General features: G+C 38.1%; 1 protein-coding gene across 24 annotated transcripts in view; it reads left to right on the top strand.

Annotated features, from left to right (window-relative positions):
- The window catches only part of p120ctn (adherens junction protein p120), a 751624-nt gene extending 728965 nt beyond the window's left edge, over positions 1-22659 (top strand). For 11 of the 24 annotated variants that reach the window (XM_076197956.1, XM_076197957.1, XM_076197958.1 and 8 more), the window contains 5 exons: positions 3979-4208; positions 4479-4547; positions 4683-4865; positions 10832-10930; positions 16238-22659. In XM_076197956.1, coding sequence (XP_076054071.1) covers positions 3979-4208; positions 4479-4547; positions 4683-4865; positions 10832-10930; positions 16238-16477 — 821 coding nt within the window. In that variant the 3' untranslated portion in view covers positions 16478-22659. Of the gene's footprint in view, positions 1-3978; positions 4209-4478; positions 4548-4682; positions 4866-6344; positions 6464-10831; positions 10931-15571; positions 15632-16237 lie in introns of all 24 variants that reach the window. The other 13 variants (XR_012967136.1, XR_012967138.1, XR_012967139.1 and 10 more) reach the window with 13 other exon arrangements.
- Positions 22660-24284: the final 1625 nt, after the last annotated feature.

Raw genomic sequence — 24284 nt, 5'->3', positions numbered from 1 at the left:
TGGTAATGGCCATCTTTAAACTGAATAGCTTCATTAAATCTAGCAATTTGTTCTTGATCCTCTGAACTATAAATTTCATTCTTACTAATTCCAATAGATTCCAAGCTAAAGAGATATTCTATCCCATTTTCAATATCTGAATCATTTAGAATGTTTTCTAGAGGATTAAAATAAGATTTAATTGGATTAAGTATCAGATTAACTGAGGTGTCAGGAACTTTAGAAGACTTCTGACATTGATAGATTTGAACTTTATTACTTGCCGTTTTTTTACTAATTTGAGAAGCCTGTTTCCTAGTCAAAAAATGATTGACATTACCAATAGGAATTACTTTATTTCCAATTACCATGCAGCTCCCTTGCAAGCATGAGGCAAATGAACATTCTGGAAGGAATTGAAGCAAGTCTACACCTATCAATGCATCCACCTCTATTAATTCATTATCCTGATTTAATCCAAAGGCTTCATCAGCCAATTCAAATCCTTGATCTTTTATATTTTCTAGGGCTTCATTCATACCCGGTACAACAAAACTTATGCTGAGTGAAGGGTCAATAAGAAATGGCATTTGAATTATCTTATTCATTTTAACACCTATTAAGGTTTGCTTAAAGCTCTTAACTTCAGCTCCAATGAATGTTTTTACATTGAAGTCTATCTTATTCAACGAATCTAAATCCATACAAAGCTCTTTAGCAACTCTTGCTGACATGTAGGATCGCTGACTCCCTGTATCAATTAAACATCTGATCTTCTTACTCTGTTTACCACGAATAAATTCCAAAGTTACAGTAGGGGAAATGTAATCATTTTCAGAATTTTGTTGAGATGTTAAACAAAGATGATTATTACTAGTAGTAGGTCCTTTAAATTCAGGACAAAGGGGTGCTATATGGCCATAAGAATTACAGTGTTTACAACCATATTTTAATTTATTTTGCTTGCCAAAGCATTCATCTTCTTTATGACCAGATCCAGCACAACGTGCACAGAGACCTAATTCCTGTACTCTCTCTGTCTTATCCTTAAGAGTTGAATATTTTTCACACTGTCCCAAGGAGTGACCTGATGCACTGCACAATTTACAAATAAAGTTTTTAGAGGGAGCAACCTTATTTTGACTTGTCTTGAAAATTTGAAGAGAACTTTTATTTTCTTTGGGTGCATTTTTTGAATTTTCTTTGGCCTTATTGATTTTATCAGATTTAGGCAAAGTAGTTTTACAGGTCTTAATTAGAGTCTTAATAATGTCATTATATGACTCAAAGATTTCAGTCAAGGTAGGATAGTTGTTATATTTATGAACCAGTTCCCTTTTGAATGCTGTAGGCAACTTATTAAAGAGAATATGACTCAATAATAAATTTCCAGGAGAATTTTTCATTGTAAAATCATAGCCATGATTAGACTTTAATTCAAAGATGTATGCTCTAATTTCAATGATGAATGACTTTAATGCAAAAAACTCCTCGTCATATCCTTGAGGAACTGTTGCGCTTAGAATCCTTCGGAAAGTTTCATCCACTATAAAGGGTACATCCAGAAATTCATCTTTCAATAATCTTAGTGCAATATCATAATTTTCATTTATGATAGACAAATGGCTAATGATTTTCAAAGCATAACCCCTAAGATAACTATGTAAATAACTAAGCTTCACTGCCTGGGACATACTCTCCTTATTACCTATGACATTATTAAACTGATTGAGGAAAGAAGAAAAGGTAAATTTATCCTTTTCTGTTCCATCAAAAACGCCGCAAGATAAGGGAGGCGGTTTAGTATCAAAATGGTCTAGCCTATTGAGTGTTTCAACAAATCTATCAGCATCTATAGAGCTTGTAGAGTGATTATTGGATTTATTCCCTGCCATTTTAAATTCCTCAAATTCTGATAGACTTTCATCTATTTCCATATGATAGCCTACTTGCTTATCTACTTCACTAGTAAATGTGTCAAATTTCTTAACATCTACTTCATTTTCCTTTAGAAGATCTAAAATCTGTTCATCTTTAACTTTAATTTCACTTATAACTTGATCAATATTATCTAATTGTTTACTACAGAAATTAACGTTTAATGTCTTTTTACTAAGTGAATCCTTTAATTTATTAAGAATCAGAGTAACTTTTCTTTTAAGTATACCCCTTTCTCGTTTCAATTTAACCAATGCAGTCTCAAATCCAGCTTCATCCTTATCCTCATTATCATTATCACTTGTCATGATTAGACTGTATTGATACAAATTACAAAAAAATATTCAGGTTGTACTAGCCTATACATAAAACAATTCGATTTCACTAAACAAACCAACCTGGACACAAGGTTTCCACTAAGAACAAATAGGCCGTAGTATACACTAGGCGAACTTGACAAACTCATTTAATTGAACTCTTGAAACTATTATATAAAACAACTCAATTTACTTACGAATATGTGAAGCCTTTTAATAATAATCGGCACAGTGAATCAACAATTACCTTTTTATTATAAACAAATAGGCCCACTTAGAAGGCTTGAATACTGAATCAATTCACGGAGGCTATGGAGAATTAGATTATGCCGAGTCTTGATGTTAATAAAACCTCTCTTTAAATATATTGGAAAAGGATCTGTTTTCCTCATCCAAACAAATAATTCTTACTATTTTAAACTAATTCAAAAGAGAAAGTTGATCTTACCTTCTTCTTGATAATTTAGATGTAAATTTTTAGAAAAGGCGGGTTTTCGAGAGACCGGTTTTAACTCGGCCGAGTTATACTTACGTCCCTTTCGCCCTTTTAAGTTTATCCGTTATTTTCAATTATGTAATTTTATTCTTTAAAGAGAGGTTTCTCTTTACAGTTGGGAGTAAATGTTCCTCCGAAATTGATCTTCTTTAGTTTCAGTTGACACAAATTCTAAGCGTCTTAACTTGACGAAAACTATTATTTGAGTGAATCCGGTCGCAGGCTACACGCAATATCTATCATTTTCGCGACCATTGTTTACTTTTCACCGACCAGAATTTTCGGTATTTATTTCAAATGTTTAAATTTTTTCAATAGACTACAAATTATCAGTAGCAATTGATCATTAACATTATTAATTATTCAGATTTTATCCAATAATTTAAATATACATAATTTATTACTTTAATGAAATTAAACTTCTAGAGTTCAATAAACGAGTTCAATATGACGTCACCTTTTACGTAATTTCTAATAAAAGATGATAATTATTGTTTTGCATTTCATTTACTGAAAACTTAAAGCTTCACAGTAGCTGGCAATGACTTCAAGGAGCTGTCATTATTCTCTCTGAAAAACACTATCTTCTATGTTGTGTTGTTATTGGTGGTGAAATACAATCTCATCACGTGCAAACAGAGCCACTCCTCCACTCTCTCTCCACTCCAAACCCCCCAATGACCACATTCCCAAATTCACTCTTCTATCCCTTTCAGTTTAGTTTCAGTCAGTTATAATACATCCATCTTCCTTCTCACAAACACAATTACAATCTCCTTTTTGGTCTAGCTTGTTCCACATTCATGCACACTCAAAGACCCAGTTACTAGGGTTCAGGTTGGAGTCTTCTTCCCAGGTCCTCTCTTGCCTTGACTCTTTGATAGAAAAATTTACAGAAAAGGGTAGATTCCAGGGGAACAAAAGAAAGTAGGAGCAGTGTTCCTCCATGAGAGGAAACTTTAATCTTGTACATACAAATGCTATGTGGCTCTGGCTCTTAGGGGTGTTTCTAAAGTCCTTAAAGTATTGATTGCATGTAACTATGCATTCAGTGCCCCAGCACAGTGTATGTATGCTGTATGCCAGTTATTAATTCCAATACATGCTGTGTGAAAGACTTGATATAGTAAGAAGATTTATCCCAAGCATTTCTGTGTACTCCAGTAGTTGCCATGTTTACAGCAGGGAAGAAGATTTATCTCAGAATTTTTTTTCTTCTTGTATTTATCATTAATATTTTTGTTGCAGGTAAATATGCAATGAGAGATTTGGTCCAGAAACTTCCTTCAGGCAATACCCATGATAGTGGAACGAGTGATGAAACCATAGCTGCAGTTCTTGCTACTTTGAATGAAGTTATTAAGAAAAATGCAGAATTCTCCCGTTCACTTATGGAAGCAGGAGGAGTAGAACGATTGGTCAATATGACCAGACACAGAAACAGATATTCTCCACGCGTGGTAAAATTTGCCTCACAGGTATGTTTTTTATATTTTTATTTGACAGAGTGCCCCTCTTTCCTATAATAGTAGTGGTGGTGAAGGTGATGGTGGTGTTAGGTTTGGTGTTAATGATTTTGTTGGCATTAGCAATGTCATTGGGGTGGGACACAAGTTGCTCCTTACCTATGGTATATACATTTGTACATTTTCATGTGTCAAGCATGTGTTTATAGAATTTTTCATGAGAAGACTGAGAATAATGGTGAATAAGACAGAAGAATTATTCAATGTTTTCATCAACTTCAGGTGCTGTTTTCAATGTGGGGTCACCAAGAATTACGGGAAGTATATAAGAAAGCAGGCTGGAAGGAGCAGGTAAGATTACTTCATAGTATTATGAAGGGATTTGGTGATGTAAATGATAATCATTGGAGCTTCATTTTCTCTAAATACTGTTTATATTACTACATAATACCATCCTGCAAACTGATTCCAAACCATTTGAAACAGGACTTCGTCAGTAAGAGTGTCGCAGCTCGAAGTGGAGGAGCCAACTCTCCCACGGCAAATAACACACTTAACCGCCCCATGGCATCCCAGAGTGGCACTCGGTATGAAGATAGAACTATTCAGAGAGGTACTCATCTCAACTCATCAGGACAACCAAAACCTCATCAGCAACATTATTCACGGGTAAAGGCTTCTACTTTGTATATGAATGGTGAGATCATGTATTATGACTTCTGAAAGAGAAATGAAACATGAGGAATTGAATAGAATAGGATAATTTTATGGCTCCACCTCTGGTGTTGTGTTGCCCGCAAGGATAGAAACGCTGGTTATTGGGGATGAAATGTCATAGAGTTGCATATAGGGAAGTATGAATTGCTGTATTAGTCTAATCATGTGTTCTTACCTTGTTGTCCAGTGTGCAATGGGTATATATACCTAGTTACATGGACACTTATGAAGTGATTAGTATATTTGTCTTCCAGGAGTTTGAACCTCTTGTAGAGCAAACATTCTGCTCATGCTGTAATTGATTACTGTGGTTCTTAAGCAAACTGATGGTAAGGGGAGATGTTTTGGGTCTCCCAGCAAATGTCCATGTGAACTTCCAAAGGTTGAAGATTTTAATTATGGAGAGATGAATAGGGAAGAATGAGGAACAAGCAGAAGTGAAAAATATGAGTAATATGGTATTAGATATAATAATGAAAAATATAAGTAATATGGTATTAGATATAATAGTGAACAATGAAATGGCCTAATGGGCCAAATGATTAACTAGATATAGAGATGAAGTTACACCAACAAGATTGAATTTGTTATCAAGAAAAGAACTCAGTTGTATTGAGTCTTTAAAATGCCAGTAAGAGCAGTCTTGTTGTTGAATTCCATATGACAACAGAAAATACAGAATTGAGAGGCAAGTCATAGACAAGGTAAATACCACATTGCCAAAGCAAACTTTATAAGAGAAGAAATTCTTTGAAGAAATGGACTGAAACCTTAGATGTGAAACATGGAACTAGATTATGTACTTTAAGCTCCACTAGAAATCACTCAAGCATAGAAATCTTTCCCAGACAGGGAAGAATTGCACAGGCATGTCAATATTCAGGCCAATATCCAACACTGGAATAGTACCGACACAGAATTGGCCAGGTAACAGACCAACAGCAACCAAATACCTTAGATACACCAACCAGAAAGAAGACAGAGCACAATGGGATATACTGCCTTCCACTCATTCCAGACAGTTGTACAAAATTTCTTCATGGAGTAGACTCGGATTGACCCAGTGATCATAGTTAGTTTCCTGGGAGCTGTGTGTCTTCTGCAAAAGAGAAATAAAGCTGTGGGTTGATTGACAGAGACTTAATTTTATATTAGGATGATTCTGGAATGGAAATATTTCATCTAAATTCTCACACAAGCAAATAGATCTACAGTACTTGAAAATATATCTGTCATGTTATGGGCTTTAGCGACCTTTAAATGCTCACTGGTTGTGAGTGAAAATACAAGAGTAAAAACATATATGAGTGTAGTAGGGAAAAGCATAATATTAGAAACTCTAAAGTCGTTTGCAGGTATTATCAAGTAATAATTTTTTCATCAAGAATATGAATTTCAAATTGATTCATTATAATGTACAATGGACCTCAGGATATTCAGCCCGATGTCATCCAGCATACCTCAAGTGAGAAGGGCCGATGCACCCAGGCTGAACGAAAGAAACGATCCTTTTCACAGGTGCTACGAGAGTTTCCTCTTCTACCACTTCCGTAAGGACTGAAAGTGAAAATTGCTATCCCTGTTGACCCTTGGTTTAGCTGTCCCTCAGAGTCGGATGTGATCACTAATGATTTTTTTTGTGAATTTAAGCACCGACTTCATATGTGGACCATTTGCTCCTTTCCTTACAGAACCATTGCATTGATGCTAGGACACACATGGAGTGGAATGTAAATGACAGCACATTGTGTTGACATGTCCTGCATGGATACTATCACTAATAAACAGCAAAGGCCCTACAACAGAGTGAAACAAATATCAGTTTTCACCCCTACTTGTCTTGTTCCTGTAACTTTTGTGGGGGGGGGGGCATGTTCTGGCAAGTTGTTTTGGTTATTGCCAGGTTGTAAGTTCTTGTCTACTTGACCCCAGATTGAAGAGGCTCAGGATTTGTTGAGACACTAATCTATATATGTCTATTTGTTGAGCAAAATTGTCTTTCTGCTATAAAATTTGTCACCATGAAATTAGGTTAATTCTTACTCAAATTGACAATAACCTCCATCTTGTTTACCTGCTCCTAATGCAGTTGCAGCACCTAACATGAGAACTCCTTAAAGGATTTATCTTTTTAATTAGGAAAACTTAATTGGTGAAGAATGAAATAATTTAGAGTATGTTTCATGAAGAGAGTAGTAGAGCCTGTGTTAAAATTAGAAATGGAGAGTGAGTAGTTTGAGGTAAAGGTGGGACTTTGCCAGGGATGTGTCATGTTGCCGTGGCTATTCAATTAATACATGGATGGAGTGGTGTGAGAGGTAAATGTAAGGGTAATGGGCCGGGGATTGGAGATGGATAAAGAAAATGAAGAAAAATGGGAGATAAGCCAATTGTTGTTTGCTGACGACACTGTGCATGTAGCAGGATCAGAGGAGGGATTAACCCCTTGAGTACCAGATGTGTGTTTTGTGGCACCCTGCGTGTCACAGCTGAGTGCACCCGCCAGGAACCGAGCGTACTCCACGTGACACGCACGTGTCACAGTTATAAGCTGTGTGTATTGAGGGCTCTCAAGGCCTCGGTTTCTGGGATATTTCTACCCATGTGGTGGAAAGTGTCTGTGTTTACAAACATAAGGTTGACGGGTTGGTAATGAAGGGGTTAAGGAAGTTAGTAATGGAGTTTGGGAAGGTGTGCAAAAGAAGGAAGTTAAAGATAAATGTGGGTAAAAATGAGGTGATCAGATGTACAATGGGAGAGGATGGCAGCAAATTGGAAATGAGTATTAAGGGAGACTGGAGAAAGTGGATAGCTTTAGATATTTGGGGGCAAATGTGGCAGGAAAGGGAGGAGTAGAGGTGGAAGTAGAATGTAGGTTGAGAGAAACAAGTAAATGCCTTTGGAGATTAAAAAGTGTAATGAGAAATAGACCTTTGGAAATGGATGCTAAGAGGAGATTGTATGAATGGGTGATTGTGCTGACAGCACTGTATGGGGCAGAAACATGGAACATAAGAGAGGAAGAGTTTTAATGTGTTTGATATGAAAAGCCTGGGAAGTATGATAGGAGTTACTAGGCTGGATAGAGTGAGAAATGAGGAGGTGAGGAAGAGAGCAGGGGTGGAAAGGGAGTTGGGAAATCGTGTTGATGAAAGAGTATTGGGATGGTTTGAACACATGGAAAGAAAGAATGAGGAAAGATGAGTTGTGGAAGGCAGAGGTGGAAGGAGTGAACATGAGGGGGTGACCAAGGATGAGATGAATGGATGGGGTAAAAGGAGCAATGGGAAGAGGTGGATGTCTGTTGAGGAAGGAAGGGAGAAGACAGAAGATAAGGGTGAGTGAAGAATGGTTGTGTATTGATGATGCTGTGATGCATGAAAGGTTGTGGGTAGGGGATGAGGGGGTGAGGGAGTATGTGTGAATGATATTTTAATGCAGCCTGAAGGGATTTCTCCCCATCTTCTCTTTTTCGGCATGAGGGGATGGAGGGGGTGGGTCACCGATTAAATGAAGTGGCCTTGCTGTGGATGTACTGTGTCTTGATGCATTACTTCTGACCCAGGACAGTGGGCGAGATGCATGGATGACCTGTCATCCAAGAGAAGCCAAGAAAAGAGGGAGGGAGGGATGGTGAATGGGAGTGGATTATATGGGGATGAAGTGGGTGGGAGTGGATTTATGCCTTTGACTTTGGCCACCTCCCTTGTAAGGGGGTAAAAGCCCTTGGTATATGTATGATTTATTTGTTTATTTGTATTATCTCATTTTCATATAAATTGAAATTACTAGGCACCAGCCAGCTGAAATTAAATGTACATTGGCTGTTTCTGTGCTCGGCATAAACAACAGAAATACATACATATACCAAAGGCTTTTTCCCCCTAACAAGGAGGTAGCCAAGTAATACAGAAGTAATAATCATAACTGTTTCCTAAAGTTTCACTGAACGGAAAACCTGCAGCCCAACAGCATCTGGTTGAGCCCTTCCACAGATCTCTCTGCAAAGAAACTTTGGACTGTTGTCTGTGTTGTACTGGTGTGGGACAGTTTCTATGTCACCGACTGAAAGTAGAAGGAAGAGGGGAGAAGTTGCTGATTGTTAACTTTCCATGTATGAAAAGTTATAAGAAATACAATTGAACTTGATAGAGAGAGGTCTTTGGCCCAGACTGGAGATTGAGTGTCAATCTCTCAGGGCTGCACCATTTGATGGTGGTTAGGAGGTAGGTGGGTTTTGAAAGTGGGCAGCTCCACTGCCCATCTTGCAGGACCACCACATGTAGGTATCCTTCATTGCTCCCAATGACTGAAATCTATTGGTGTAGCCTTCTTTGAATAAAGACTTGTAGATAAAAATAATCACATTCAATAATGATTAATAAATTGGGGAGACTAGGAGAAGTTCAGCAGTGCCTTGAATTGTCACGTGTTTAGTGTCAGTTACCTTGTATCTTAAATATCTGTCAATCCATTGTCCTGGTTTTCCCTTATAAAGTATTGGTTATATGTTTTAGTATACATTGTCCAATCATTGTTGTGATATACAATCACTTACTGTGAAGACTTGTCCAAGATTAATATAAACTATAAAGAATTGATGGGTGAGGATGGAGGAATGTGGGAGGTGATTCAATTGTTGTTTGTGGATGACACTGCAATTGTTGCATATTCTGGGGAGAAATTGAAGCAGTTGAGTTTGTAGGAGTGTGTAAGAGTAAGAGGAGGAAGTTTATAGTAAACATGGGCAAAAATAAAGTGATGAGATGTACAAGGAGTGATGATGGCAGGTTGGATGCAAGCATGAAGGAAAGCTGGAGGAAATAAAGAGTTTTAAGGAGAAGTGAATGTGTTTAAGACAAAGTGTTTGAGAAATATGGTAGGTGACAAGAATGGATAGAGTAAGGCCTTACTCTATCCATTCTTGTAACACCAACCATATTTCTCAAACACTTCATCTCAAACACATTCCATTTTCTGTTTATCTTAAACACATTCTATAGAATGGAAGATAGAATGTGTTCAACATAAAGTGTTTGGAAAATATGATAGGTGTTACAAGAATGGATAGAGTAAGGCAGAGAATGGGGATAGAAAGAGAGCAGTCAGATCATGTGAATAAAAGGGTATGGAGATGGTTTGGGGGTATGGAAAAGATGAGTGAGAAAAGAATAGCAACAAGAATTTGGAATACAAAACTGGGTAGTGTGAACTTGAGAAGAACCCAAGAATGAAGTGGGTGGATATGGTAAAGGGGACTTTGGATGCATGAAGAACATCTGTAGAGTAGGGAAGGAAGAGTGCAAAAGATATGAAAGGATAACATTGCCTGAAGGGATGGTCTCGTTTACTTCATAAATTATTTGGAGTGGACAGGGTGGGGGTTGTCATACAATGAAGTGTTAGGGGTAAACCATCTGCTCGGGGGATCCTACTGTGGAAGAGAGCTGTGAGGTAGGGTAGAATTGTGTGATGAGGTGGTTTGGGCATATAAGAAGATTGAATGAGGAAAGACGACAAAGATAGTGTGGAAAGCACAAATAGATGGAGTGAGGTTGAGAAGAAGAACAAAAAAGAGATGAATGGATCAGGTGAAGGGGTTTTTGGATGTACATGAAATATTTGTCAGACACCAAAGAGAGAGTGCAAAAGATAGGATTAAATGGATAAAGGAATGATGCAGTCTGAAGGAGTGTTCTCATCTGCCTCATAATTAATTTTGAGTGAATGAAGGGGGTGGGGGTCACCAAATGTTGAATCAGTGGGGGTAAACCATCTGTGGTAGTTGGGCCCAGCTGTGAAAGAGTTATGGCTCACAACAACATTGAAATTTCCGTGTGCAACACTTAAGCATACTTGTTATTTGTACTTATGTTATTCTTTTATTGATGTTGGACATTGTTTTTTTATTTTGGTAGGGTGAAGAGATCCATATGGCAGAAATGGGAGGATATAGTGGTGACGGAGGTGTTGTAGCTCCACCTCCTGGTGCGGTAAGACTTTATCCTTCTCCTCCAGTAAGTACACCTCTCATTGGTTCTTGGTTGCTGTGGAAATCATTTGCTTGTATTAGCACAGTAGTTCTACTAGATTGCAAACTTAGGTGAGAAATTGAGTCCAATCTGGCCTATGTTTTATCAATTTTCAAAACACTTACTGAAAACTGAACAGGAAACTAATTACATTTTTCCAAGTACTTTTGATTAGATTTTAGTGGGAGACCTTTAATTTTGACCATATCCAGTCGTAGCAGTTTGGATTCATTCCCTTGCCAAAGCTCAACCTGAATATCCACAGCAATCATACAGAAGAGGTGCATGCCCTGTATCAACATTGCTTAACACTGTACTTCAACCCACTGCATGTTTAATAAATGCATTGTTTAAGAATATAACACTTATTTTATCAAATACTATCTCTTAATGTATGCTCACACACATTGCATGAAATGAATTGCTCTTTATAGTTTTTATTTAGCTACTGATAATGGTGTACTGCATGAATATGCATGGAGTGGTAACTTAATGGGAGTCTTAGAGGGTAGCACTGTATTGGTACAGATCAGATTTCAGGGAGATGGAAGGTATGGAAGAAATTTGTCTCATGTACAACACCAGCACATTGCACAGTAGTTTTTATTAAAAAGGTAAGACATTGACAATGCAGTTAAAGTAATGAATGCAGAACTTCGTCTCAAGTGGAATCACTGATGCTTTTTGGTAATAATAGTTGTTGCTTGTCATGTTTAAGGTGTTGAAATCGAATGTAAATATGGTATGAAATGAAGATTTTGTTGTATATTTTTTTTGGCATATGTTATTATCATATTCTTTATCATTCTGTATAGCAAAAAAATTTTGTATCTTGTTATGAGAGTTTGTGATGCACGTAAATAGAGAATTGGTGCAAAGGTCTCAGACCATATATAGTTAATGTATTAAAAAAATTCTTAGTGATAATTTAGATGTGCACCTCATAATAGCAGCTTTAGTGTCATTTTAAAGTTAATGGTTTACAGCACTTTAATTTGTTGAAGAATATATGAAGTCCTTTTATGAAATCAATTGAATTTGTATAAGAATTAGGTCCTACTCTTGCCATTACTTATTGCAGTCACTAATATTGATTGTTGACGTATAGGTGAATGTTTTAATGGTTATAAAAGATGAGTTCTTGTTTGTTGTTTTAGTGTTTTTTTTTTTTTTTTCATTGAAGTGTCACTAACAGTGTATAGTCATTAAGTATAGCCTAGTGAGAACAGAACATGCTTTTGGACTTGTGTTCATAATTACAACTTGCATGATAAGAAAAAAATTATTAAAAAATTGTGGTCAATGTGTCAATCAATTCATTGCTCCAGGTCTCGTGCAGGAAACCTGTGGCCCCCAGGTAGCTGGCCACAGCTACCAGTTTGGCTTGCAGATCACTTGGGGATTTTGTGTTGAGTGAGAGTAGGGCAGTATAGAATGAGGGGTTCATTGTCTTCTGTATGTTGGCTGCATCTGGGGCATTTGGAATTGCCAGGCCAGTTCTGTATTGATACTGTATTGGTGCCGGGTGATGACCTACTATACAAAGGAAAAGAGAACAATTATGAATACAGTATTTTTAGAAGAATGAGTCTATAAAGTGTTGTTGATAAAGTGTATGGTAGGATGTTGAGAGTATTAGGAGGGGAACAGAGGGAGCAATTGAGGAAGAAAGGTGTTTAGGAAAGGAAGAAGGTTTGTATATAATTTTTTCTAGTAAGACAAACATAGCTTCAGGCAAAGGGTAAGGATGTCTTTTGGACTTTCATGGATTTAGAGAAGGCATATGCCAAGGTTGACAGTGAGGTGATATTGAATGTTTTGCAGATGTATAGGATAGGGGGAAGGCTGTTGAGGGATGTCAAAAATGTTTTACAGGAATATTAGAGCTTGTGTGAGGGTTGGTGAATGAAGAGAGGGGTTTAAGGTGAAAGTAGGGCTAGGCTAGGGTCATTTAATGTTACCACAGTAGGTCACCACATATATGGATGGGGTTGTGAGGGAGGTAAATGCTAATACTTTAGGCAGGGTAGTGGTGTTGGTGAGTGAAGATAAAGGGAAGTAGGTGAGCAATTTGTTGTTGCTGAGGCTGAGGATAGACTGAAGTATTTGATGATGGTGTTTGGGAGGGGTTTAAACTAAATGTTGGGAAATAAGATGTACAAGGGGTGATGGTTGTGTGTTGGAGGCGAATTTGAAACTTGAGACTAGGAAGTGGAGAGGTTTAAATAACTGGGGTTGCATGTGGCAGGGAATAGAGTAGAGATGGAGGTGAGCTATAGAGTAAAGGAAGCAAGTAAATAATTTGCTGTTGCCCCACATATCTTGCAGGAGATCCACAGCTCTCAGGTAATCAGTAACAGCCACTGGATTGGCCCATAAGTCACTCCAAGAAGAGATATTGTATGATTGGTCATGGATCTGACAGGGCAGCACAAGACTAAGTGCTTGGCATTCCCTCCATGGATGTGATGTTTGCATCTGTGGCCAGGATCATTCTGTGTTGATACAGTTTTAGTGCTGGATGGTGACCCAAATGCAGTCTTGCTAGTATGGTTCTCACTTCTCTTGGGAATTCTAAGGGGATGCAGTCATACTGTTCAAGCATAGTTCTAGCTTATCGAGGTAAGATTGTGTGTTTTTGGGTGATGGTATGTAGTTGTGACATAGGGCTATATTAGGTCATCTGCATATATGAGAGCCTGGATACAGCTGTGTTGTGATCTTTGCACAAAATGTAAGAGATAAATATGATTGAGAACATAGAAAGAGCAGCAGCCAAATCGATCCCCTGCCTAGCAAACAAATAATATGGAGAGATACTAGAAGTATTGTACATGCTGGGTATAATTAAATGAAAGATTTCATGATCATGGTTGGTCATTGAAAGTAGTTGATAAAAATGACATTTGATCTCTTGGTTTGGGATGGAAGAGCATCATGAGGTCATGAGAATAAATTGAAAAGGACTGTGTTGTACATATGTGTGCATGTACCAAAGGGCCTTTGCCCATTATAAGGGGGTTGGCTGAGTTCTTTGTAAATAAAAGGTCATCCCTGTCCTTCACTGCATCATCACAGGGTGACCCCTCCTCCTCAGTTATTTACAACCTGTCTCCATTGAAATGGGTGAGGGAATGACATGGCCTGAATGGATTTTTTCTAGTCTGCTCTGTATATTTTTTGAGTAGATGAGGTGGTGGGGAGTAAACCAGACTACATAACTGAAGGATGATAAGAAACAGTTTTCCATTCAGATGTATCAGTTCATGGAATAAACAAAAAGAAGACAGTTTACTCTACCCATGAATGAATTTAAATCTTAGTTTGGCAGACAAAGAAAGGGAGACAGGATCCCACAAGTGTAGCTCTTTTCCTGTACTGTATATTGGAGTTAGGTGAATATGCTATACATGACACAACACAGACGTCAGTCCAGTGTGTTTTCCCTGTGAGATCTGTCCCTTTCTTCTCTTTTTCTGCATGGGGGGGGATGGAGAGGCGGGTTGCCGACTAAATGAAGTGGCCATGGTGTGGATGTGCTGTGTCTTGCTGCATTGCTTCTGACCCAGAGTAGAGGGTGGGATGTAGGGATGACCTGTCATTTGGAAGGAGCTTTCCCCCCCCCCAAAAAAAAAAAAAAAAAAAAAGTGGGAGGGGTGGTGAGTGAGTGTGGAGTATGTGGGGATGAAATGGGAGGGAGTGGGTTTATGCCTTTTGAGTATTACTACCTCCCTTGTAAGGGGGAAGAAGCCCTTGGTATATGTATGTATGTATGAGATCTGTGGGAGGACCTAAGGACCATTGCTCCCATGGGGCTGTGTGGGTTTTCAATTTGAAACTCAAGAATGTGGTGGTTTAGGAGGTAAATGGTTTTAGTGATAAAAGAGTGAGATAGTTGCCGTTTAGTGTGACATTTGGGATATTTTGATGTTATGGTTTTCTTACGCTGTTAGGCTGTAATGTATTATAATGTAGAAAGAAAGTCCCCCATCAAAGGACTTGCCAGTTCTTGAGATTGTTCATTGTATGTGATTTTTTTAAAGGCACAATTTAGAGTTGAATGTATTCAATTCAGATGTAACACCAATCTTTACACACAACCAACAAGACTTCTTATTCAGCTTGGGTCAAGAGCTGGTTAAGGCTTTGATCTGGCGGTATAATTTATTTTTAGAGCTAGTACATTTCAAGCTTACTTGTTTCTTGTCACTATATATCTGTAGTAATAACACAATTGCAGCATAGCACTATGTTTATGTGTTAATTTTAGTATTTATTCTGCATGATCACAACTAGTGATTATGGAGGTACAGTTTGAGTAAAGTTGTACTCGTACATAAGATTTGTGAGGAAGTAGTTAAAGCATAAATAAAGAGTTCTCTATATATTCATAGGTAACATTGTGTTACATACAAAGATATCTGACATATCAAGTATAAGTAGGCATTTCTATTTAAGTACTGAACCTATTGTAATGATTTTTAGAGTATTTGAGCTTGTGCAATACCATTTGTATTTGCAATCCAGGCAGTCCCAATTTAGCTGCAGTAGGATGTGGAAAGTCCTTGGGCAGAAGGAGTTAGGAATATTTGCTGACATGTTGGATTTTCTCTCTCCTTTCTCTAGGGTGTTGGCGTACCACAGCATTAACTGCGCCCTGCATCGATGGCTGGTTGGTTGGTTGATGTAATGAATAGTGGCTTGGGGATATATTTTCTTTGTTTGCTTCTTTATGTTTGGTTCTTCCCACTAACCGTAACACGTACCATCTCCTGTACTTTTTGTTGGCTAGTTAGTATTTGCACCTTGTTTCCCAACCATGTTCAGGTTTTTCTTTCAAATTTTGGTGACAGACACTATACAAAATGGCTTCACCACAGTGTTGTGCTGTTTTTTTTTTTTTCCTTCTCTCTCTATCTCTCTGATTTAGTTTTACAATTACTTGGTTATTTTTTGTGGTTTAAATGTATTCAGCTGATTTCTTTATCTAATGACTATAGCTTATGCATATGTTAATTTGATTTCCTGCTGAAGATAATGGATTTTGTTATTTCTTTTGACCAATGGATTTTGTTGATTCTTTTGAACAGTGGATTTTGTTCATTCTTTTGATGCCATTATCCACTTAAGCCATTATTTTGTGAAAATACACCTATATGAAACATAAGAGTGGAATTTATATATTTAGATCACTTCCAAAGGTAATGAAATATTGAAAAGGTTAATCTGATTAGATATTTAACGTGGTATTGTTTATAGTTTACTAACATATTCTTTTTATATATTTCATAGGGTAAGCCAGGTGAACCGGTCTACGCCCAAGTGAACCGAGACAAGAAGCGTAACAGACAGTATGATGGTCCAATCTACGACACAGGAATGCGTGCTGACGACTGGGGAGCCCCAGGATATGGAAGCCCCTCACCTGCAGTACAGCACTACAACAACAACAACACAACCAATAACAATAACCATAGTGCTGCAGTGGTCCTGGACTCTGCTGATGGACAGGCTGGGGACTCTTGGGTTTAGAAACATCTGTAGCCAAATTGCAGCTTCGATATTCAGCAGGCAGGCAGCTAAATCTATCAGATGACTGCTAGATTTATCATAATGCAGCTGCATTGATCAGTGTACTGGTGGACCCACCTATGTGCAGCTGTGCCAATGCATGGCAGCTTCAGCTGTTGTATTATCCACTGTTCATTGAAGGTCATGCTGTGAGTGGTCATGACCCATGCAGCTGACATCAAGCCAAGGAAGGACCCTGTCAGGGGCTTCTCCTCCGCACACAGGACCAAGTCGGCATACAGCAAGGCTTGGACCAACTCCTACAAATTCATTCCATGTGTCAACAGCTTGTAATTGATGTTGGCTCTGGTTGTTGTGTTATGAACCCATGGTTGTTGATACACAGCGCAGTGGTGTATATTTGAGGAATTACTGCAACAAAATGCATACAAATATATTCAAACATACATGCAGCTGTGTGTGTATGTACATATGTAAGATGGTGGTCAGTGTTGCATTTTGGAAAGGTGAAGCTCAACTTTTGCTTTGGGAAATACCCAAGACTTATTTTTAAACAAAAGATATAATATATGGTGCCAAGGAACTTTCACTAGTGGACAATAAAGAACATGAACGTTGTGTATGAAGAATGACTTTTGTATTAACACAATGGTTTTTATGATATTTCACTTTATATTACCCGATAAGTGACACCTGTATGCTTGATGATAATGATGATAACTATTTCTCTCAACTGTGAGTGTGGTGACAATCTTGAGTACTGTAGCCATCAAGGTAGTGAGCATGTGGCCCCAAACGAAGTAGTGTCCAGGGCCTGTAGTTGTTGGCCTCAGTCTCTTACTGGATTCTCACTAGAAGCAGCAATTTACCTGGAGAAAGTCATATTAAGGCATGGAAATGGAGGACTCAAGAGTTATGTTATGTCATGTCATGTTAATGCTTGGAACTGCAAGACTGAATAGCTGTGGTGTTGCTCTGATCATCACCACTGCACAAAGGAAGCTGTCATTTTCTGCTGGTTTTGTTGATGGCTTTGCATAAATGTGTCTGCTGCTTAAAGAGTTTTGCTTCTACTTCCAAAAGGAAAAATAATAAGTTTTTGTTAAGCTGTGAAAAATATTTCTTTTGCACAAAATTTTTCAAATTATTTCAAATATGCAACATAATTATTGTGGTTCCAATTTGAGGAAGTGGTGGTATTACTTGTTTCTTTTAGGCCTGAATGGTGCAATGTTGCTCATGCTACTAGGCAGGCACTGGTATACGCCACTTGCTTCAAGGGCAGCCAGCCTCCAGGTCAGCCGGTACTGTACCAGTACTGTGCCGGTCCTACTGCTTGTAGTTGTAGACTTTTGTCATTTTGGATTGGATCAAATATTTCCTCATTGTTGAATAAAGTCCGTGTGTATAGTTGATGGTCATAATGATAACTAGGCTACGAGTGGTCATGCTGCTGAGTACCTTCTACCTCCTTATTTTCTTCCATCGGTTCACCTTAGAACCCACCAACCCTTTGTACCCGAAGGTGTAGATCCTCGTATCCTTGTAACGATATGTCCCACTGTGTGGACAGCTATCTCATCAGACAGCCTGGCAGTACCCTGCTGTGCTGTAAAGAATGCCCGTGATGATGCAAGTCAGCGTGACGAGAGTGCTGACAATGGCAGCAGGTGGTATGGTAAGAAAGCTGATGGTGACAGTAGTCAGCATGGCTAAGCATAATGATTCCTTCTCTCCTAGCAAGTTAAATAGGACCCCTCTAATCCTGGCGACAAGAAAGGTTGAGCCTTTAGTTGGGTGCAGGGAGTCGTGCAGCTCTGTCGCCACGACGGAGAGCCACAGTGTCTTACGGTGTAGCCCTGGCACTATGAAGGCCATGACTGAATGCCTCGTATCTATTGCTATGGACAATACAGGATTTGTATTTTTTATTATTTAGAGACTTTATCCTATGTGGTAAGTATTGGGAGGTTGGGTGTTATTTATCATACATTGGGGTCCGCCTGGCTGCTACTGAATCCTTCAACTGTGCTCTTTGTTAGGACAGGGTCCCTTAGGTCTGCACCAATGTGGTACAACTGCAGCTGTACTCTTATGTGATATATTGGAGTACCATGTGTAATGTGATGGTTGCCTCAGCTTATGGAACATACATTACAGTGCTACATGTGTACTTGTATTGCATTACCATAGCTGTATTGGCATTAGAACATGGATCTGTATTTACAACTTCCATATGCAACTAAGGCCATGCCCTTAGCACCTCCAGTGCAGCAGATGAATGGATTTATTTAACAGGAAGTGGTTCTCCGAACTTCAGAAGCTCGTGTGGTGTCTCCCATTGCATCATGTCAGCTCCTCCCTCCACCTTGGGTCTTGTTGTTGCCAAGAGATTCAATATTTATGGATGCTATAGTGGAGGGATGAATTGAGATGGGCATGTGGGGATGGGTGCAGCAGCAGGAAGGATTGGCCCGGGACACATTCCACAGGTGTAGGTAGGATGCACACTCCACCCCCCTAGCACCAGTCTTGCAGCTGGCATCCTCGGGTGGATGCACTGTTACATTGGCCCACATTTGAATGAGGGAAGCGATATTGGATTGGAAGGGTCAGTCCAGGCAATGGTGTTATACAATATTCAGCTCATGGCTTGCACCTCTTTGTAACTTGATGAATATCTTTTTATATGATTTACACTTCAGATGTTTATTAATTTATGTTTAAAGACACTGCATTTGATGAATGCGTTTGTGGTAATTTTGTTTGGTTAATGAGGGACCGCATTTTTTCCTTTTCCCTGTACTGTGGTAGAAAACAAGAATTGTCACAACCAACACATTGAGTGTGAAGCTGTGCGAGGGCAGTATGGAAGTAGCTGGTGGCCTGTCACATTGGCAGTCTTTGGCCCAATTTGTCCAAGTATCTTCCATCTCAACTTGTACCTCCTTCCCTTTACTAAACACTTCCTCCTTCCCTGCCTAGCTTCCCTCCTTACTTCCTTCATCACACCACATGAAATCCTCTTGTTTATTCCTGCCTTTTGATTCAGTAGGAACCACTGTTTCAGGACTGAAGCTGAAGGGGAAAAAGCCAAATGTTCAAAAGGAAATAACACAAATACATATTTGCTTTTGAACAGTGAGATTCTTCTTTCACCTACCTGTTGCCCATTTGTCCCACGTTCATTTCATTGTGATTTATCAATTTATCAACCTATCTTTTGCTTTATACTATTGATTTGCTTTTAATTTTCATTCAGAATTCCATCCATTTGGCCAAAGTATCACAGCTCTCATATCTCTACCACATTACCCCCAACACCTAACACATCTTCCACCATTCCTTATCAAACCATGTCATTTTCTTTTCCATGGCCAATGTCCTCAGTCTTCATTTTAGCTGTGTCAGTGGTTGTGATGGCAGAGCAAGACCTTCCTTGCTTCGTGCTTAACTGATGTGCTTTATGGGTCATGAGCAACCTTCATGCTTTACTCTCGTGTTACAAACAAACAAACATATCATTTTAAGGAATTTGCAATTAGACATAAATGGAAGATTGATGAGGGATATTTTTTAGCTGGTGACTATTTCATAAAAAGTCTATTTTCCCTTCCTGACAATGATTGATTGCAAATTCAGTTACCAATGTACTTGCCAAACAAATACTTAATACATTATTGTCCTATGAGGAGTGATGTCCAAATCACTGTGAATTTAGGTTCAAGTGTTCCTGTATGTATTAGCAGCTGAATTATTGCAATGAAAAATCTTGACCTCATCAAATCTCACTCTGTTGTGTTTGGTGATGGAAGGTCACTTATTCTGCCAAAGCTTCCATTGATGTAGTTTTGCCTTGTCATTTGTTGGTAGCACCTGCATCGAGTCTCCTTTTGTTTGTGTCCATTGTATCTCTCTCCTGTCCTATCATGGTTCCTGTACCAGTCTGACCACCTAAACACCTATCCATATCCATTGTAATTATATTTGTTTTCCATTTATTTGCAAGATTTTTTTTTATTAATCCTTCTCCTGTTATGTTTTTTTCTAACTGCTATCTTTATCTTGTGTGTCCTCATCAAGCTTCTCTCATCTCTCTCTATGTCTGTCATTGTCTCTGTTAGTTGCCATTCCTACAGTCTCCTTTCCCTTTTCTCCATTCCATTCCCTTCCTTTCTCTCTCTCTTTCACTCTCCTCATTTCCTTGCTTCCTCTTTGAATTTTACTACTCGCTTTTTCCTATTCCCTCAACTTCCCTCTTCTTTGTCCCCCATCTCTCCATTCTACACTCTTTCCCTTTCCCTGGTTCCTGCTTCTACTCTCTTCTCTCCTGAACCTTTTTCCCACCCCTCCTTTCCCATCTTCTCTTTCTCTCGCTCCATCTATCTATCATCTTCCTCAGCCTTTCTTTTCCCACTTTTCATCAGTCTTTCACTCTTCCTCCTTTCTTTATATTTTTCCCATCGTGATTTTTCTCATTCTCCTTTCCAAATTATTCCCTTCAATCTTATCTCTCCCTTCTACTTCTTGCAGCCCTCTCTTTTCCCCTTTCCTCTCTTTTTTTATTGTTTTTTTCTCTCTTCTTCCCTCCCTCCCAGTTTCTTCTCTTCATACTGGTACCTCCCCCTCTGTGACACACTTTTTCCTTCTCTCTTTTCTTTTCTTTCTCTTTTTCTTCTTTGCTCAACCATCACCATCTCTCTTCTCTCTTGCTTGTTCTCCTTCCCTTTCCTTTTCTTCTTTTTCATCATCATTTTTCTTTTACTTTTCTTTAATTCTTTCAATGGGCACTCTTTCAACCATCAAGCTTATTTGTAAAGTTGTGGAAGAGTGCTTTTACCCTAGAAAACTATTTTTATTTTATAATTATTGATTAATGTTGTACTGAGAGCCTGTAAGTATTTATTTGATTGCTTCTTTTTTGCACACAAACAATTATATATGGTCTTGCCAAGAGTACTGCTTCCACTGTTTTGTATGTTGCTTCCTTTGGGTTATTTTAATTTGTTATGGTTTTTAGAACTTTACAGATTATACATCATAAGAATTCATTTTATCATAATGATAATGTACTTGGGGATTTCTACAATAAATGACATTGAAGGAAATGGAATTATCTTAATTTTCCTTTACTGCATAGTAAGGTCTGGGCATGAATGGGATTAGCAGTTTGATAATAAATGTTTAAGGTTTATGAATGCTGAAATGGTATTACTATTATTATCATTTTGATATTATTAGTTATCATTATTATATTATTATTATTATTATTACTTCTATTACTGTATTATGATTTTACATGATACTATCACAATTTATTATATTTTAATCCTTATTAACATTGTTAATTATTGTTGCTATTTATAATTTTTCATAATTTATGATTATTTATTATTATTATTGTTATTATATATTATTACTATTATTCAATATTATCATGATTACTTTTATTGCTGTTATTATTTTTTAACATTTTATTATTTTTATTTATTTATTTTAGTATTATTTATTTGATTATGAATCTATTTAATTATACTTATTAGGTTTGTAACAACTTGTTTAGCTGCGTTGTTGCTCAGAAGAAGTTTCGTTACTTTAGAAGCTAAAGCAATTTGAGTGAGTCTGCATGAATTACATGGCATACAGTGTACTGTTGTATATATACATTGTGTTTCAAAGTGTAATCACTTGTATTCCATGCTGTATATATGATGTAATAATACAATGTTTGAATGATAAAGTGCATGTTCACTGCCCTATACATTTAAGTGCATATCAGATAAAATGTTTATATACCTTTTTATTGCAGAATGTTTTTAAGTAAGTGTAACTAATGGTTGTGTGTTTCATTTATGATGTTTGAACTGTATTTGGCAAAACTGAATTGCTCTATATTCTATGAGATATTCTGCAGGGTATTTAGTGTCTATATTGCTAGGTTGTGTGTATATAGGAATGACTAATGTTTAGACTACATACTATTTGATTTGTATCCATATTTCTTCCCAGTTATGACCAGTGACTTGTTGCATCAGCTAAAATAATGAAAAGAATTTCATTACATGATCTTGGAACTGCGATGGTAGGCACAGCTGGGCCTTTTTTGCAAATACAGTGTGAGCAGTCTAATGAATGCCAAAAGGTATTTCTTTTACAACCTTAATAACAAAGCATTCAAAATATTTAATTTCTTTTATATCCTTGATAACAAATGGAGCAGTAAATTGTTTCAGAAGTCAGATTGACTAAATGGGGTATGATTTTAACAGAAAAAACAAGTACCTCCTTGTGAGTAGTTTTCACTTCACACTGTATGTTTATTACAGGAGTCAGTTCCTTCACAGTTGGCTATTCCAGGAAGGTTCTTCCTATCAATGTGACTCTTTCAATGACACTACTAATAGGTTAAATTTAGAGTGTAGCTACTGGGAGATAAGAATGAAGGAGACTGCAAGAGACCATAAGGCCTATGCTAGGAGTGGGTGGGGGCCTTGACTTGCTACCTCCTATGTAAGGGGAAAGAGGCCCTTGGTATATAGATAAATAGCTACTCTAAACTGAGACTGGGACAGACCCATATCATAAAGACATTTAGAAAAAAATAAACTGCCATGGTGCTTTGTTGATTAAACCTAAACCTGAAAACTTTGCAGTATGAGAGATGAAACTAGAAATTCATGTTTTGTTTTTGATAATGTGAGTTATGAATTTAGATCATAGGACTTGAGGAGTATCTGCCATCAGAGGGCTAGGCCCTCTTGAGCCAACTGCTACCTCTCCACCTTCATTAGTGGAGGGGGTGTTAGGCCTTCCTCCAGACCTTCTTACCTTAAGGAAGGGTAAATGATACTTCACCACCTCCTTACAATGAGCGCATGGTAGTTGATAAATCTGAGATAGTGACTGAGATTGATAGGATATTCAGTCACTATCAAAACTCTTACTGCCTTTTTTTTCATTACTAACATAAGTCCACTAGCAATGATGTGTGGCAGTGAGAGGGAGGAGATGGAATAACACCCATCCCACCCACCATCACAGCCCAAATGGTAGGCAGTACTGGTCCAGCGGTTGCCTTGTGCTGAGGCTTGGGGGGCATGCCAGCAGCCAGCATGACTGAATAGCAGTCTTAGGATTCACAGGTCCCTAGTGCTCACCTTGTATGGGGAAGGGGATTTGAAAAAGTACTAAAAATTTTGCCTTGTCAACCTTCACTTGGGTAAGGAACCTCCCCAAATAAGGTTACCCAAACTGCACTGCAAATAACAATAATATAACTACATTAAAAACAAGGGAGGAACAGGAGCTCTCCCAAATGTAACTAAGTTCCTCTGCTGCATCCCTGCCTCACTGTGACATTTCCCTATCAAGAAAATGATGAGGCTTCTCCTTGTACACAGAACCAGTCTACTATGGTGACACAGTGATGATGACCCATATCCTTAGTATAATGAAGTAACTAAAACAAGGAGGGAGAAACAGACCTCTCAAATACAAGGCTACCCTGCTTCACCTTTACTCTGGTGTCTGACAGTGAAGTAATAAAGTTCTTATACCCAGAATCAGTCTAATATGATGACACATTGATGATTGCTTCTCCCATGTCAATGAAGGGAATAATCAGTTACCAATGTAACAAAATTATCACTGTGCCACAGCTAATGCCTGCTACTTCAATTCTGAGTAATGTGGTGTTCCCAGACTTGCCTTTCTCTGCTGGTTTCCATCTCAATTCATAAAGAAATGAGATGGATCACCCAAGATTCTTGGCCATAAATACTACCAGTGAACCATGTACTCATCCATC

The sequence above is a fragment of the Oratosquilla oratoria genome, chromosome 14 (assembly GCF_046742065.1).
Source record: "Oratosquilla oratoria isolate Oo_2021 chromosome 14, ASM4674206v1, whole genome shotgun sequence".
Classification (NCBI taxonomy): domain Eukaryota; kingdom Metazoa; phylum Arthropoda; class Malacostraca; order Stomatopoda; family Squillidae; genus Oratosquilla; species Oratosquilla oratoria.
The sequence above is the reverse complement of the archived record's forward strand: the minus strand, read 5'-3'. Positions and strand labels throughout refer to the sequence as shown.